The 18977-nt window shown below is 39.0% G+C and overlaps 1 protein-coding gene across 11 annotated transcripts in view; it reads left to right on the top strand.

The window, feature by feature from the left end:
• Alms1 (ALMS1 centrosome and basal body associated protein) overlaps positions 1–18977 on the top strand; it is a 180538-nt gene that overhangs the window by 62022 nt on the left and 99539 nt on the right. For 8 of the 11 annotated variants that reach the window (XR_007348008.1, XR_007348009.1, XM_048804102.1 and 5 more), the window contains exons 8-9: positions 401–9376; positions 10455–10588. Coding sequence is in view for 9 of the 11 variants with exons in the window: in XM_048804102.1 (XP_048660059.1) it covers positions 401–9376; positions 10455–10588 (9110 nt within the window). In the remaining 2 variants the exon portion in view is untranslated. The remainder of the gene's footprint in view (positions 1–400; positions 9377–10454; positions 10589–18977) is intronic. The other 3 variants (XM_048804106.1, XM_048804107.1, XM_048804105.1) reach the window with 3 other exon arrangements.

Below are 18977 nucleotides of genomic sequence, written 5' to 3'. Positions count from 1 at the left end.
GTATTTTGCTATCCCATTGAAAATTCTTTAAATAAATTTTTTAAGATCTATAAAATGTTTCATTAAGTTGATATTACTGTTACTCTATTGTTGATCATTTTCACTTTGGTTTGCTTTGTAATTAGTGTCTTCATGGACATTTGTTTCCTTTGATGATTATTTCCACAGGATTCTTTTTATTTCTTTTTTTTGGTACCAGGGATTGAACTTGGGCACTGGACCACAAATCCACATCCCCAGCCTATTTTGTATTTCTGTTTAGGGACAGGGTCTCACTGAGTTGCTTAGCGCCCAGCAATAGATTTCATTTCTAAAAGTTTAGAGGCCCAAGGAGGTGAGGCTTGTTTGATTTCTTTTTTTATTGACAAAATTTATAACATTAACAAATCTCTTCCTTTAGGAGACTCTTCTGAAGGAAGCATACCTGAAATAACTCAATCCAAGTTGAAATTGGGTATCACTACCACTACTGAAGATTCAGACGTTGAATCTCATTTATCTTTATACCCTGAGGACTTACCTCAATTGGCTATAAGTTCTTTACAAGGGAATACTATTGGTCTACACACTGATGCTCCTAACCAAATGGCATTGACCCATAGTCATCTAACTGAAGAGAGTCTAAAAGTCTCAGATAATTCTGAACCAGCTGACCAGAAGTATGGGATGCCAATAGAACCTCCTTCTTCCTACCCTTACAGGGAGAAGCCCAGTATTTTATACCAACAGGGCTTGCCAGATAGTTATCTAACTGAGGAGGCACTGAACGTTTCAGGTATTCCTGGATCAGATGACCAGAACACTGGCATACCAACTGTACCATCCATTTCTCACTCACCTAGAGAAAAGACTGGTATTTTCTATCATCAGGCGATGCCAGGTGGTCAGGTACCTGCAGAGGCCCTGAAAGTTCCAGCTGCTCCTGGACCAGCTGACCAGAAAACTGGCTTACTACCTGCAACTTCTCCTTCCTACTTACCAAGAGATAAGGCTGGTATTTTCTACCAACAGGCCTTGACGGGTGGTCAGGTACCTTCAGAGGCTCTGAAAATTTTAGCTGCTCCTGGACCAGCTGGCCAGATGACTGGTATACCACCTGTTACCTCTGTTCCCTACTCACAAAGAGAACAGCCTGGTGTTCTCTACCAGCAGGTCTTGTCAGGAGGTCAGATACCTGCAGAGGGTTTGAAAGATTCAGTTGCTCTGGGACCAGCTGTCCAGAAGACTGGCATAACACCTGCAACCTCTATTCCCTACTCACAAAGAGATGAGCCTGGTATTTACTACCGACAGGCCCTACTAGGTGGTCAGATAACTGCAGAGGCCCTGAAAATTTCTTCTGCCCCTGGACCAGCTGGCCAGAAGACAGGCATATCACCTGTAACCTCTCCTTCCTATTCACCAAGAGATCAGCCTGATGTTTTCTACCAACAGACTCTGTCAGGTGGTCAGATACCTGCAGAGGCCTTGAAAGTTTCAGCTGCTTCTGGACCAGCTGGCCAGAAGACTGCCATAACACCTGCACCCTCTCTTCCCTATTCACAAAGAGACCAGCCTGGTGTTTTCTACCTACAGGCCTTGCTGGGTGATCAGATACCTGCAGAGACCCTGAAACTTTTAGCTGCTTCTGGACCAGCTGGACAGAAGACTGGCATACCACCTGCAACCTCTGTTCCCTACTCACAAAGAGACCAGCCTGGTATTTTAAACGGACAGGCCTTGCCGGGTGATCAGATACCTGCAGAGGCTCTGAAACTTTCATCTGCTCCTAGACCAGCTGGACAGAAGACTAGCATACCACCTGAAACTTCTCCTTCCTATTCACCAAGAGATAGGACTGATGTTTTCTACCAACAGACTGTGTCAGGTGGTCAGATACCTTCAGAGGCCCTGAAACTTTCAGCTGCTTCTGGACCAGCTGGCCAGAAGACTAGCATACCACCTGCAACCTCTGTTCCCTACTCAAAAAGAGACCAGCCTGGTTTTTTCTACCAGCAGGCCTTACCAGGTGGTCAGATAGCTTCAGAGGCCCTGAAAATTTCATCTGCTCCTGGGCCAGCTGGCCAGAAGACTGGCATACCGCCTGCAACCTCTCCTTCCTATTCACCAAGAGACAAGCCTGATGTTTTCTACCAACCAGCTGTGCCAGGTGGTCAAATACCTGCAGAGGCCCTGAAAGTTTCAGCTGCTCCTGGACCAGCTGGCCAGAAGACTGGCATAACATCTGCACCCTCTCTTTCCTACTCACAAGAAGATCAGCCTGATGTTTTCTACAAACAAGCCTTGCCGAGTGATCCAATAACTGCAGAGGCCCTGAAACTATCAGCTGCTTCTGGACCAGCTGGACAGAAGACTGGCATAGCACCTGCAACCTCTCTTCCCTATTCACAAAGAGACCAGCCTGATGTTTTATACCGACAGACCTTGCTGGGTGATCAGATACCTGCAGAGGCCCTGAAACTTTCAGCTGCTTCTGGACTAGCTGGCCAGAAGACTAGCATACCACCTGCACCCTCTCTTCCCTACTCACAAAGAGACCAGCCTGGTGTTTTCTATCAACAAGCCTTGCCGGGTGGTCAGATAACTGCAGAGGCCCTGAAAGTTTCAGCTGCTTCTGGACCAGCTGGCCAGAAGACTGGCATAACATCTGCACCCTCTATTCCGTACTCACAAAGAGACCAGCCAGGTGTTTTATATAGACAGGCCTTGCCAGGTGAGCAGATACCTTCAGAGGCCCTGAAACTTTCAGCTGCTTCTGGAACAGCTGGCCAGAAGACTAACATACCACCTGCAAGCTCTTTTCCCTACTCACAAAGAGACCAGCCTAGTGTTTTCTACCAACAAGGCTTGCCGGGTGGTCAGATACCTGCAGAGACACTGAAACTTTCAGCTGCTTCTGGACCAGCAGGCCAGAAGACTGGCATACCACCTGCACCCTCTGTTCCCTACTCACAAATAGACCAGCCTGGTGTTTTATACCGACAGGGCTTGCCAGGTGATCAGATACCTGCAGAGGCCCTGAAACTTTCATCTGCTTCTGGACCAGCTGACCAGAAGACTGTCATAACACCTGCAACCTCTGTTCCCTACTCACAAAGAGACCAGCCTGGTGTTTTATACCAACAGACCTTGCTGGGTGATCAGATACCTGCAGAGGCCCTGAAACTTTCAGCTGCTCCTGGACCAGCTGACCAGAAGACTGGTATAACATCTGCGCCCTCTGTGCCCTACTCACAAAGAGACCAGCCTGGTGTTTTATACCGACATGCTTTGCCAGGTGATCAGATTCCTGCAGAGGCCCTGAAACTTTCAGCTGCTTCTGGACCAGCTGACCAGAAGACTTGTATAACATCTGTGCCCTCTTTTCCCTACTCTCAAAGAGACCAGCCTGGTGTTTTATACCGACAGGCCTTGCCGGGTGATCAGATACCTGCAGAGTCCCTGAAACTTTCAGCTGCTCCTGGACCAGCTGACCAGAAGACTGGCATAATACCTGGACCCTCTGTTCCCTACTCACAAAGAGATCATCCTGGTGTTTTATACCGACAGGCCTTGCTGGGTGATCAGATACCTGCAGAGGCCCTGAAACTTTCAGCTGCTTCTGGACCAGCTGACCAGAAGACTGGCATAACATCTGTGCCCTCTTTTCCCTACTCTCAAAGAGACCAGCCTGGTGTTTTATACCGACAGGCCTTGCCGGGTGATCAGATACCTGCAGAGTCCCTGAAACTTTCAGCTGCTCCTGGACCAGCTGACCAGAAGACTGGCATAATACCTGGACCCTCTGTTCCCTACTCACAAAGAGATCATCCTGGTGTTTTATACCGACAGGCCTTGCTGGGTGATCAGATACCTGCAGAGGCCCTGAAACTTTCAGCTGCTCCTGGACCAGCTGACCAGAAGACTGGCGTACCACCTGCACCCTGTCTTCCCTACTCACAAAGAGACCAGCCTGGTGTTTTATACCGACAGGCCTTGCTGGGTGATGAGATACCTGCAGAGGCCCTGAAACTTTCAGCTGCTTCTGGACTAGCTGACCAGAAGACTGGCATAACATCTGTGCCCTCTGTTCCCTACTCACAAAGAGACCAGCCTGGTGTTTTATACCAACAGGCCTTGCCGGGTGATCAGATACCTGCAGAGGACCTGAAAGTTTCAACTGCTCCTGGACCAGCTGGACAGAAAACTGGCATACCACCTTCAACCTCTTTTCCCTTCTCACAAAGAGACCAGCCTGGTGTTTTATACCGACAGGCCTTGCCGGGTGATCAGATACCTGCGGAGGACCTGAAAGTTTCAACTGCTTCTGGACCAACTGACCAGAAAAAGACTGGCATAACATCTGCACCCTCTGTTCCCTACTCAAAAAGAGACCAGCCTGGTGTTTTCTACCGACAGGGCTTGCCGGGTGATCAGATACCTGCAGAGGCCCTGAAACATTCATCTGCTCCTGGACCAGCTGGACAGAAGACTGGCATACTACCTGCAACCTCTCCTTCCTATTCACCAAGAGACAAGCCTGATGTTTTCTACCAACAGACTGTGTCAGGTGGTCAGAAACCTGCAGAGGCCCTGACAGTTTCAGCTGCTTCTGGACCAGCTGACCAGAAGGCTGGCATACCACCTGCAACCTCTGTTCCCTACTCTCAAAGAGACCAGCCTGGTGTTTTCTACAAACAGGTCTTGCCAGGAGGTCAGATACTTGTAGAGGCCTTGAAAGTTTCAGCTACTTCTGGACCAGCTGACCAGAAGACTGGCATAACTGCAACCTCTGTTCCCTACTCACAAAGAGACCAGCCTGGTGTTTTCTACCGACAGGCCTTGCCAGGTGGTCAGATAGTTGCAGATGCTCTGAAAGTTTCAGCTGCTCCTGGACCAGCTGGCCAGAAGACTGGCATACCACCTGTTACCTCTGTTCCTTACTCACAAAGAGACCAGCCTGGTGTTTTCTACCAACAGGCCTTGACAGGTAGTCAGATACCTGCAGAGGATTTGAAAGATTCAGTTGCTCTGGGACCAGCTGGCCAGAAGACTGGCATACCACCTGCAACCTCTCCTTCCTATTCACCAAGAGATAAGCCTGATGTTTTTCACCAAAAGGCCTTGCTAGGTAGTCAGATACCTGCAGAGGCTTTGAAAGTTTCATCTGCTCCTGGACCAGCAGGCCAGAAGACTGGCATACCACCTGCAACCTCTGTTCCTTATTCACAAAGTGACCTGCCTGGTGTTTTCCACCAACAAGGTTTGCCAGGTGGTCAGATACCTATAGAGACTCAGAAAGTTTCAGCTGTTCCTGGAGCAGCTGGCCCGAAGACTGGCATAACACCTACAACCTCTCCTTCCTACTCACCAAGGGACCAGCCTGATGTTTTCTACCAACAGTCCTTGCCAAGAGGTCAGATACCTATAGAGAGTCTTAAAGCTTCAGCTGTTCTGGGACCTGCTGGCCAGAAGACTGGCATACCACCTGTATCCTCTGTTCCCTACTCACCAAAAGATAAGCCTAATGTTGTCTACCAACAATCCTTGCCAGGTGGTCAAGAGGCTCTGAGAGTTTCATCTGTTCCTGGAGCAGATAACCAGAAGACCAGGATACCAACTCTAACCTCTACTTCCTATTCACCAAGAAATAAGCCTGGTGTTTTCTACCAACAGGTTTTGCCAGGTAGTCATATACCTGCAGAAACTCTGAATGTTTCTCTTGCTCCTGGAGCAGATGACCGGAAGATTAGTATACCTACTATAACTTCTCCTTCGTACTCGTATAGAGGGGATCCTGCTATTATTCTCTACCAACAAGAGTTGCCAGAGAGTCATTTAGCTGAAGAGTTTCTTTCATCTGCTCTTGGACCAGCTGACAAGAAGACTGGGATAACCACAGTGTCCTCTGCTTCCTACCCACATGGAGATAAATCTTATGCTTTCTATCGTCAGGCCTTGCCAGAAAGTCATGTAACTGATCAAGCTCTGAAAGTGTCAACTTTTCCTAGGTCTGCTGACCAAAAGGTTGAAACTGCAGCAGTCCGCTCTACTTCCTACTCACACAGAGTGAAGCCTGGTACTTTTTACCGGCAAGAGTTACCAGATGGTCATGTAACTGAAGAGACTGTGAAAGTTTCAGCTATTCCAGGACTAGCTGACCAGAAGACTCTGACAACAAAAGTATACTCTAGTTCTTACTCTCAGAGAGAGAAGCCTGGTGTTATTTACCAGCAGGCCTTGTCAGATAGTTATCCAACTAAAGAGCCTCTGAAAATTTCAGCTATTCCTGGATCAGCTGACCAGATGACTGGGATACCAATACTAACCTCTACATCCTACTCACAGAGAGAGACATCCAATATTTTCTATCGGCAGATGTTATCAAATAATCATCTAAATGAAGAGGCTCAGAAAGTTTCATTTGTTCCTGGACTAGATGATCATAAGACTGGGATACCAATAGGATCATCTACTTTCTACTTGCATAGAGAAAAACCTATTATTTTCTACCAACAGACCCTGCCAGATAGTCATCTACCTGAAGAGGCTCTCAAAGTTTCAGCTACTCCTGGAACAGACCAGAAGACTGGCATACCAACCGTAATCCCTCCTTCCTACTCACAAAGAGATAAGCTTGGCATTTTCTACCAACAGTCCTTGCCAAGTAGTCATATACCTGAAGAATCTCTGACTGCTCCTGGACCAGCTGACCAGAATATGGTGACACCAACATTATCTTCAAGTTCCTATTCACTTGAAGAGAAGCCTGTTATTTTCTATCAAAGGGCCTTGACAGATAGTTATCTACCTAAAGAGGCTTTGAAAGTTTTATCCTCTCCTGAACCAACTGACTTGCAGGCTGGGAATCTGACTGTATCCTCCACTTCCCCCTACTCATTTGGAGAGGAGCCTATTGTTCTCTACCACCAAGTCCTGCCGGATAGTCAGCGAAGTGAAGAAAGTCTGAAACTTTCAGTTATTTCTGAACCAGTAGATACCACAATACCTATTGAAATCTCTCCTTCCTACTCACCTATAGATCAGACTGTTATTTCCTACCAACAAGAGTTAGCACGTCGTGCTGAAGATGATTTGAACATTTTAGGTGTTCCTGGACTTTCTGATCAGAATACTAGGATACACATCGTGCCCTTTACCCGCTATTTACATGGAGAAAAGCCCATTATTTCTTACCAGCAGGAGTTGACAGATATTCCTGAAGATACTTTGGAAGTTTTAGGGGATCCTGAACCAGCTGACTATAAGACTGGAATACACACAATAACCTCTACTCCCTATTCACAGGGAGAACAGTCTATCATTTCTTTACAGCAGGAATTGCCAGATCTTACTCAGGTCACTTTGAAAACAGTAAAGGTTCCTGGACTTGTTGACCAGAAGACTGGAATACAAACAGTATCCTCTAGTTCTTACTCCAGTAGTTTTCATAAGCAGGAGTTGCCAAATATTTCCAAAGAAGCTTTAGACGTTCTTGTTCTTCCTGAACCAGATGACCCGAAGACTGGAATATCAACAATGCCTTTGAGTTACTACTCACATAGAGAGAAGCCCAGTGTCTTCTCTCCACAGGAGTTGCCAGAGAGCCATCTCACTGAAGAGGCTTCGAAAGTTTCATCTGTTTCTGTTCCAGTAGAGCAGAGGGCTGGAACACCCTCTAGTTCCTACATCCATAGAGAGAAGCCTAGTGATTTTTCTCAACAGTCCTTTCCTGATAGTGATCTAACTGAAGAATCTCTGAAGGCTTCAACTGTTTCTGGACTAGGTGACCAGAAGAATAGGATACCTGCAGTACCATCGGGTTCCTACTCACATCAAGAGAAACTCAGGGTTTCAACTGTGAATCTACCGGACAACCAGAAGACAGAGTTACCAACAGTTACCCATAGTTTCCATTTAAAGAGAGAGAAGCCCAGGATTTCAACTGTGATTGGACCAGATGACCAGGAGACTCCATTACTGACAGTTTTTCATAGTTCCTATTCTGAAAGAGTAAAACCTCATGTTTTTTTCCAACAGCAGTTGCCAGATAGAGATCAAAGTGAAGATATTCTAAAGATTTCAACTGTCCCTGAGCCAATTGATGTAAATACTGGGGCACCAATAACTCTCTGTGGTTCTTATTTACAGAAAGAAAAATCTAATAATTTGTATCTACGGGAATTGCCAGACAGATATCAAACTGAAGATGCACTAAAGGTTTCAACTGTTCCTGAACCAGCTGACCAGAAAACAGAGTTACCAACAGCTCCTCCTAGTTCCTTTTCATACAGAGGAAAATTGAATATTTTCTATCAAAAGGATTTGCCGTGTAGACATCTAACTGAAGATGATCTGAAGGTCTCGAGTGGTCTTGGGCAATCTGATCAAATTACTGGGTTATCAATAATTTCCCCTGGTACTTATTCACCTGATGAAAAGGACAAACTTGTTTCAGAACATGTCCAAAGACTAATAGATAATTTGGATTCTTCTGATTCAAGTGCTTTCTCAAAACATATGCCATTAAATTCTCAAGCTGATGATGGACTTGTAATAATTAAGCCTGAATCTATAGGTTTTGAAGATAATGGTTCAGAGGAAATCCAGGATACATATAATAGTTCCAAAACTCTTAAAGAAATTCGGACACTTTTAATGGAGGCAGAAAATATAGCACTGAAACGATGCAATTTTCCTGCTCCCCTTGTCCCTTTTAGAGATGTTAGTGATATTTCATTTATACGATCTAAGAAGGTGGTTTGCTTCAAAGAACCCCCCACAACTGATGTATCTGATGGTGATTTCCTTCATAGACAGCCATATATAGAGGAGGAAAGCCCAAGCAATAGAAGCATACAGAAAGATATTGGCACACAAACGAATTTGAAATGCCAGAGAGGCATTGAAAATTGGGAGTTTATTAGATCAACTACAATTAGAAGTCCTCTACAGGAAGCAGAAAGCAAAGCTAGAATGGCATTAGGTGAAACTCTTAGGCAATATGAAGCAGCCAAATCTGCAATGAGGTCTGAACCTGAACGCTATAGTAGAACCATTGGGAACAAAATTATTATCCCTATGATGACTATCATAAAAAGTGATTCAAGTAGTGATGTAAGTGATGGACATGGTTCCTGCTCATGGGAGAGTAATTTACCAGAGTCTTTGGAATCAGTTTCTGATGTTCTTCTCAACTTTTTTCCATACACTTCACCGAATCCAAGCATAACAGATAGCAGAGAGGAACAGGGTATGTCAGAGAGTGACGATGGTGGTAGTGTAGATTCACTGGCTGCACGTGTGAAAAATCTTCTGCATTGTGAATCCTCATTAAATCATGCTAAACAAATACTTAGAAATGCAGAGGAAGAGGAGTGTCGGGTACGAGCACGAGGTAAGAACTGTCATTTGTCATATAGGCATGTTTAGGCTTATAAACATTGATAAGTTGAGAAATATAAAAATTGATTAACCTTACATATTTGGAGCTCTTAATTTCTTTTTCCTATAGAACTGTTAGAATGTTTATATTTTCTACAAGCAACCTAGAAAGATTCATCTAACCAATTATGTAGCTAAGTTATAGCATTAACAGTGCTAGTCTAGGTTACGGTTTTAGGAGAAGTAGACTTTGATATCAGAGAGTTAAGAAGGAAGTTTGGGTTTCAAAGCTCCTAAAGCTTTTATTTTTCCCTGATTCTCCCATTATAATAAACTTATCTTGGGGGCAGGCAAAAAGAAAAAAAATCTCCAGATTTCTGTGCTCTAAATTGTTTTGTGTTCCAAAACTACATACATTTTTTCTTCCTATTTCTAATAAAATTCTTGGAACTGATCTCAGACATTAGAAGAAAAAGTATCAAGGTATTTCATACTAAAACTTGGGTTAGAGGTTTGAAAGAGAATTATTTACTAATCCCATTAATATCTAATAGTAGAATTCTATTAAAAGAGGAAATAAAAATCTTTAAGACATATGGGAATAATATTTTGGGGGGGTTCGTTATATGCAGTTCAGACCTACCTATGAATCTTCATTTGAGGTTAATTTTCTATACTGTTCTTATACATTTTGATTCTCAAAAAATCTTTCTAGTTTTATTTACCATTTTAAAATACTAGTTCTCATATGAGTGTCTGTAACTGTAGTAGGTGCAGAAAGGGGAGGAAAAGGGGACTTCTTTGGTTGGAAGGAAGATTAGGATAAAAATGATTGAATACCGTATTTGAAGTGGACTCTTTATAGAAATATTTGTAGAGTATGGTTTTTTAGAAATGAAGCTTTTCAAGGAAATTATTTCTTTCAAGAACATTAGGGTATATAATTTGAGAGCATATGCTGAGCATTGTGGTAGGCATTAATTAAGTTGTGTATACAGCATAGCTTGCTAATTTTCTGGGCTATTATAATCACTGAAAATTATCACTTTTGGATTGTATTATCTCAAGTGGTTTTTATGCTTTCTTCCCAGCCTGGAATCTGAAGTTTAACTTAGCACGTGAGTGTGGATATTCAATTTCAGAATTAAATGAAGATGACAGGAGGAAAGTAGAAGAAATCAAGGCAGAATTGTTTGGTCATGGAAGAACAACTCATGTATCTGAGGTATAAGAGAAATCTAGTAATGAAAACAGAAAATTTAAAAAAAATGATGATAGAAATTGATCTCTTACTTGGGCATTGATGACTCCAGCTGAGTCATTGCTAATCTTGAGCTGAAGTGTTAGGAGTCTTAATTTTTCAAAAGTTAAGATTTAAAGATTTGATTAATTTGATTTTTAGAATTCCAAATAAGTTTTGATTAATTCCAAATTCATCTATTCAGAAAAAGTTATCTTCTTAGAAAGAATAAGAATTGATTTGCTTGTATCAGTATATTTTTAGAACAAAAGACTAAATATCAACCTTATTTTTTCTTAAGGTAGATGTCTTGAAATATAGAGGAAATCTGGCTAGTTTCAGATGTATATTCTCTGATTAAGAACACAGAGTTATGACACTATCAGGAATATAGCTCAGTTGGTAGAGTGCTTGCCTCATGTGCATAAGGCCCTAGGTTCAATCCCCAGCACCACCTAAAGAAAGAAAGAAAGAAAGAACACAGAGTTATGATAGCTTACATAAAAATGACTTTCTTTTTAATAGAAAAAATATTTTCCTTGTAGTATGAACCTTTTCATGCATAGGAACACTTACGTAAAGTGTGGAGAGAAGTATAAATAGTTTCTGTATATCTATCTACTAGATTCACCTTGAGAAATAGAACATTACCAAATATCGTTGAAGTTTTTTGTGTCCCTATCACCATTATATCTTTTTTTATTGTTTTTTCAAAACATTACAAAGCTCTTGACATATCATATACCATTATATCTTTTTTTTTTTTTAAAAAAAGATGGATACAACACCTGTTTATTTATTTATATATTTATTTATTTTTAAATGTGGTGCTGGGGATTGAACCAGTGCCTCATGTATGCTAGGTAAGTGCTCTGCCACCAAGCCACAACCCCAGGCCAACAATCATATCTTTTTTAATTCTTATCTTGACATGTATTGACCTCCCTGCTCTTCAGTATGGTTTTGAATTTTATATAGATGGAATTTGCATGATAGATCTTTGAAAACTGAGTTGTTTTGGATTGTATTATCTCAGGTGGTTTTTTCAGATTCTTCTAGGCAATGTACATAGTTTTAATTCATTCCTTATTACTGTACAGTATTCCAGTATATGAATGTATTCCAGTTTACCCATTCTTCTGTGAATAAGGTATTTTGTCTGCTATTATTGATAATAATGGGTATATTAGCACCTATCTTATCTTATAGGGTGTTGGTATGATTTATATAAGACAATGCTCATAAAATATTTAGTAGAATATGTGATATCTAGTGAGTGATTAATAAATGTCAACTATTAGTCCAATAAGAATTGATAGTACATTGTATCCATGGACTTCATCAGCTGAATCATACAGAGTTTCTTAGAAAATACTCTTCAGTAATATAGCTTAATTATTTGTTTTGTCTTATTTTTGGAAAAGTTTTTTAAAAGTATAAATTAGATTGGATTTTAGGTTTTGCATATGTGCCTGTGAAAAATAAAACAAATAATAAATGGATAGTTAATTGTTTTTCCTAGCACTGCTTATTTAAAAGTTCATATTTTCTCCAGTAACCTTCATTTCCCTATTTATAAAATGTTCACATATTGTTATTTTCAGACCTCTCAACAATCAAAAAGACTTCCTTTGGGTAGACTAGTTTGTGGTTTTATTAAAGTGTCCTGAGTTAGATTATATACGGAATTTTACATGTGATCTAACCAACATGAAATACATTTTATTATTTTCTTTCTACTGATGATTCTCAGAATTTTAATGGTCACATCATACACTGGCACTTTTGTTGTTACTGTTGTTCTATATCCCCAGCCCTTTTTTATTTTTTGAGATAGGGTCTTGTTAAGTTGCTCAGGCCTCACTAAATTGCTGAGGCTGCCCTTGAACATGCAATCCTCCTGCCCCAGCCTCCTAAGAGACTGGGATTATAGTCATGTGCCACCATGCCTGGTTTGGCATTTTTTCAAAAACATGAAGTACCACCAAAATTTCTATCCCATTTATTTTGTCTATATACTGCTTTTTTAAAACTCTGTTGTATTTCTTCTTACTGATTTCATAACAATGTTTAAGCACATTAGAATGATTTTGTATATAAATTTGGTCATTTGTTCTATTATAAATATATCATTTATCTTTGTGGCATTTGTTTATTTGCTATCTATTATTGTCCAAGTTATTGATAAAAATGTTTTCTAAGACAGGTTTTGGAGAAAAAGTCTAAAATTTTTTCAGTAAGTTTATTCTAATACTTATGATGAGTATTTCACCATATTATCAGTCAACCGGCAATTCACCTTATATTTGACTTTATCTGTTAACATAATGATTTTGAAATATAGTTTCTCTAGTATGTCTTGTCCTTAGAGAACCCTTAGTGACCAGACTGCATATATTTTTGGAGACTTTTTTCTTAAACAATATATTATCATTTTCCTTTAAATTTTATCTAAAAGTTTAATTGTATATAATATCTATTGTGTGAGTTTAACAATTTAATCATTACTCGCTATTGCACATTCATTGATTACACAAATACCTACTAAATATCTGCTGTGTGCCATCACTTGTCTTTATGTTCAGGACACTATCAGTGAACAAATGAATAAAAAATTTCTTTGTCATGGGACTTATATTCCGGTGACAGGTATGGAAAGCAAACAAATAAATAAAATACATAATACTTCCAGTTGGTGGTGTTAGAAAGACAAATAAAACAGAATAGTCAAGGAAGGGACCTCAGAAGGAGGTATTGAATCAAATATCTGAAGAAAGTAAGAAAGCCATTTGGATATGAGTGGGGAGAGCATTCCAGATAAAATAGCATATACAGAGTCACTTGAGTCTAAAGTGAGTTTGATATGTAAAAGAATACCAAGGAGGCCAATGTAGTTGTAAAGAGAATGTGAAAACAGATTGTGAAGAGCAGTGATTCTTGTGTTCGTCAGAGGAAATTGTGCAGATGAGGTTATCGGTTTTTGTTTTTATTTTTTGTTATTGAGATGGGGTCTTGCTCTGTTGCCTGTCTGTCATTGAATTCCTGAGCTCAAGTGATCCTCCTGCCTAAGCTTCCTGAGTAGATGGGAATACTGGTACACATCACCTGGCTTCCCATACAATTTTGGAATGCCCCTCTAGATATTAGTGTTGATAAAACACCTGTTATAAATTATTTTAGTGTTTCATTTAATTTTCATGTTTCTTTAGGTTCCTTATTTAGAACAGTTTCTGTTTTTCCTTCTTTCATGACATTTTTTAAAATATAGCTTTTAGATGTTAATGAAACTTTATTTTTTATTTATATGCAGAGCTGAGAATCGAACCCAGTGCCTCACACATGCTAGGCAAGTGCTCTACCACTGAGCCACAGCCCCAGCCCTCATGACATTTTTTTTAAAAAAATATATTTTTTAGTTATAGGTAGACACAATATTTTTATGTGGTTCTGAGGATCAAACCCAGTGCCTCACATAGCTAGGCAAGCTTTCTACCACTGAGACACGACTCTAGCCCTCATGACATGTTTTTTTTTTTTTGTAGTTGTTGATGGACCTATGCTTTATTTTATTTATTTATGTATATGTGGTGCTGAGAATTGAACCCAGTGCCTCACACATCTGAGGCAAGTGCTGTACCACTGAGCTATAACCCCAGCCCATTCATGACATTTTTGAAGAATGCAGCCTAGTTACTTTGTGTGTGTTTCTCAAATAGAGCTTGTCTGTTATTATATTATGAGTAGATTTGGTTTTTGTGTGGGAAAGCTACAGAAGTGACATGCTTTTCATGATGTATCATACTAGGAGGCACATTATGTGAATTTGTCCCAGTACTGATAATGTTAGCTTATACTACTTAGGATGGTATCTACAACTTTTTAATTCTTTTTAAAGTTAATAATAAGTGTGATTTACATATTAATAGTAATTAACAAGGATCAGGGAGAGATATTTCAAGGTGATGCAAATATCTTATTCTTCTTACACTTTTATTTTAGCACCTATTTGATGATACTTATTTCAGTATTAGCTATTTATTTATTATTAGCTATAATTTTGTAATTAAAAAAATTTCCTTCTTTCCTTGAACATTCATTAATTGGGATTCTGTGGTAAGTTAGGGGTTTCCCTTCTACCCCATTTATGTCTTACTTATATCAGTGTGAACTGTTGGATTTTTCTTTTACTCAGAGCATCATAATCTGTTACTTTTTTTTTTCTGTACTGGGGATTAAATGCAGGGGTGCTTAACCATAGAACCTCATCCCCAATCCTTTTTATTCTTTATTTTGAGAAAGAGTCTTGCTAATTTGCTTAGGGGTTTGCCAGCCTTGAAGTTGTTATTCTTCTGCCTCAGCCTTCTGAGTCTTTGGGATTATAGGCATGTGTCACCATGCCTGGCTATTATTATGTATTTTTAAAAAATATTTATTTTTTAGTTGTAGTTGGATACAATACCTTTATTTTACTTATTTATATGTGGTGCTGAAAATCGAACCCAGGGCCTCGCACATGCTAGGCGAGTGCTCTACTGCTGAGCTACAACCTAAGCCCCCCCATTATTATGTATTTTGATATTCAAATTATTTTACACTTATCAGTGAGAGCTTTGCTAAGCTGTTTTTATCTTGCAGAACTGAAAGTACATACCCATTAGACAACTTGCTATTTTTCTTTTTTCTGACCATTGGCAACCATCATTCTAGTTTTTATCTCTATGAATTTTACTACTCTAGTTACCTCAGATAGGTAGGATCGTACTGTATTTGTCTTTGTGTGACCAGCTTATTTCAGAATCATGTTCTCAAAATTCATACATGTTGTAGCCTGTGTCAGTTTCCTTCCTTTAAAAGACTATATAATATTGCATTATAAAGATTTTACATTTTCTTTCGTCATTGTGTTGATGGACATTTGAATTGGTTCTTTCTTTTTCACTGTTGTGAATACTACTGCTATGAGCATGGTTGGGTAAATATCTCTTTGAGATCCTGCTTTCACGATTCTTTTGAGCATAGAATCAGAAGGAGAATTGCTGGATCATATGGTTATTTCTATTTTTTAAGTTTTTTTTCCCACAGAGGCTATATACACCGTTTTACATTCCCACTAACAATGTATGAAGGTTCTAACTTCTCCACATCCTTGTCAACAGATGTTATTTTCTTATTGTTTATTTGGTTTCTATAATGGCCATACTAACAAGTCTGATGTGGTTCTGCATTGTGGTATTGATTTGCATTTCCCTTATAATTAGTGATACTGAGCCTCTTTTTGTTAGCTTGTATCTTCTTTGGAGAAAGTCTGTTGTTTGTCCATTTTTTAATTGAACTATTTGATTTTTGTTCTTAAGTTATAGGGATCTTTATATATTCTGAATATTAAACTCTTATTAGATAATTTGCAAGTACAGTATTTTCTCCCATTCCATAGGTTGCCTTTTTTCTGTGTTATTTGATACATAGAAGTTTTACATTTTTATTTATCCCATTTTTTCCATTTTCACTTTTGTTACCTACCCCCTTTGAGGTAATTTTCATGTATGGCATGCACATTCATTCTTTCCATGTGAGTGTTCAGTTACTGTTTATTGAATAGGTGAGTCTTTCCTGATTTTCTTGACCTCTTTCTCAAAGATCAGTTCACCATAAATGTTAGTGTATATATCTGGACTGTCAGTTTTGCTCCATTGATCTGTATGTCTGTCTTTGTACCAATACCACTCTGTCTTGATGACTGTGTTTTGTAACAAATTTTAGAATTGTCAAGTATGAGTATTTCAATTTTATTAATCATTTTCAAGATTATTTTGGTTATTCTAGGTTCCTTGAATTTCAGTTTTTGTATAAATTTTGGGATCTGCTTGTCAATTAAAAAACAAACAAAAAAATCCTGTGTGTTTTTTTTTTTCTTCTTATACTGGAGTTACATTGGATCAGTATGATAATGTGGGATAGTATTATAATATGGGAAATATTACAGTAAGTCTTTCAATCCATAAACGTGGGGCAGTTTTCCATTTATTTTGATTTTTATTCATTTCGTTCATCAATGTTTTATAGTATACAAGGCATACTTATTTTGTTAAGTATATTCTCAAATATTTCATTCTTTTTTATGCTATTGTAAAGGAATTACTTTCTTAATTTTGTTTTTGGATTGTTAATTGCTAGCTTATTGAAATATAATTGATATTTGTATATTGAGCTGGTATTCTGTATAGATTGCTAAAGTTGTTAATTAGTCCTAGTTGGTTTTTTTTTTTTGTGTGTGTGTGTGTGATTTCCTTGGAATTTTTAGCAAGAAGTTAATATAATATGCAAATAGAGCTTTACTTCTTCCATTACATTCTTAATTTCTTTAATTTTTTTTTTTAACCGATTACTCTGCTTAGAATGTACACTGTGGTAATGAGTATGAGATGTTAGAATGGACATACTTATATTCTTGATCCTAGGGGAGTAGCTTCTAGTCTTTACCATTTAATATTATGTTAGCTTTGTGTCTTTCATAGATGCCCTTTGTCTGGTTATGAAGTACCTTTCATTCCTAGTTTGGAAGGTAAATTTATGAGGATAAATTTTGTCATAAATCAGTATTGGATTGTTAAGCTAAACAGCAGCTTTAAATTAAAAAAATAAAAACCAGTTTATGGAGATATAATTCCCATACCACATAGTTCTTCCACTTAAAATGTATCCAGTGATTTTCACCATGTTCAAATTTTTGCTCAGGCTTTACCACAATCAATTTTAGAACATTTTTGTTATCCAAAAAAAAAAAAAAAGAAACTTCATAACCATTAGTAGTCATTCTCCATTTCTCTCCTTCCCACTCCCTGGCCCAGAATGACTTAACTACTTTCTGTCTCAGTCTTTATATATTTGCCTGGTTTTTTCTTTCTTTCTTTAAAAAAAATTATTATTCCTCCTTTGTAATTATAATTATATATTCTTTTGACCAATATCTCCCTATCCCTTGTTCCCCTACTCACCCAAGCCCCTGATAGCTACCATTCTGCTCTCTCCTATGAGATCAGCTTTTTTAGATTCCATATATGAGTAGGCATAATTAATACTTAGTCCAATTTCTGTTAGTATAAATAAAATACCTGAAGTGTTAGGTATTTCATTTTAAAAATGTTTATTTAGCTCACAGTTTTGGAGGCTGAAAGTCTAGACAGCATGGTGCCAGCCCTGGCAAAGGTCTCCCTGGCTGCATCATCTCTTGGTAGATGGCATCACAATGGTTGGAGCATGTGCAAGAACCATTACATGGAGGGACAGGAAGCCAGAGCACAAGGAGGGACTCTTTTATAACAACTTGCTCTTGAGAAAACTAACTCAGCATCCCACAAGAACTACCTTAATCTCTTCTAAGCGCTGTGCTCCCAGTGACCCTGTAATTGGGAGGGAAATGTTTACTGCTCATCATGCTCCACAAAAATTCTGGAGACAGGTTGGCGAGGAAAATAGGCTTTAAGGAAGTCAGAGGAGAATTTTCTGTTTCAAATCTCCATCTTTGGGAACTCAGGGGTTCTGAAAGCTTTTATAAGAGAAAAGAAAGCACAGTGGGACAAAAGGCAGATAATCTACATATGCAGATTTAGCTAGCCAGAGAATTTGTCAGTATTAATTTTCCTGTTGTCCTCAGCATGAAGAAGCTTTTTATTCTCAGCATGAGAAAGTTTAGGATTTTTTGTGTTTTAACCAAACTAACTCCCACTAGGTCCCATCTCTTAAAGGCCCCACTACTTTGCACATTATCACACAGGGGATGAACCTTTCAACACACGAACTAGGGACCCACTTCAACCATATGTAAACCATAGCAGTGAGATCACATGGTATTTATCTTTCTATGCCTGGCTTATTATAATTTTCTCCAGGTTCATCTGTGTTGTTTCAGAAGACATGATTTTGTTCTTTTTATTTTGTATATTACCGCATTTTCTTTATCCATTCATCTATTGATGGACACTGAGTTTGGTTTCATATCTTTGATATCAATAGTGGCTTTTTAAGAGTCTGTTAAATATCTAGTAATAAGTTGCTGGTTTTCCCATCCAGAAACAATTATGTGGATATAGTAACATACATACATACACACATGTTATATATAGTTCTATATATAATTTAAAAATGGTAAATTTATTACGAAATGTGTTTATTATGAAAGCTTAAGAGATGTCTTGGGGGGAGATAGATAGGCCATTGAGTATAAATCTATTCTCAGGTTGATGTATTTGTTTTCCAGTGATATGTCAAGATAATAAGCTGCAGATTAAAAATGGTATTTTTAAAAGTATTTGATCCAGTAGTATTTAACAGATTTGTTTTTGTTTTAAGTCAACAGCTTTCTCCCCCCCCCCCC

This window comes from Marmota marmota, unplaced genomic scaffold (genome assembly GCF_001458135.2).
Source record: "Marmota marmota marmota unplaced genomic scaffold, marMar, whole genome shotgun sequence".
NCBI lineage: Eukaryota > Metazoa > Chordata > Mammalia > Rodentia > Sciuridae > Marmota > Marmota marmota.
This window is presented reverse-complemented; position numbering and strand designations above follow the sequence as displayed.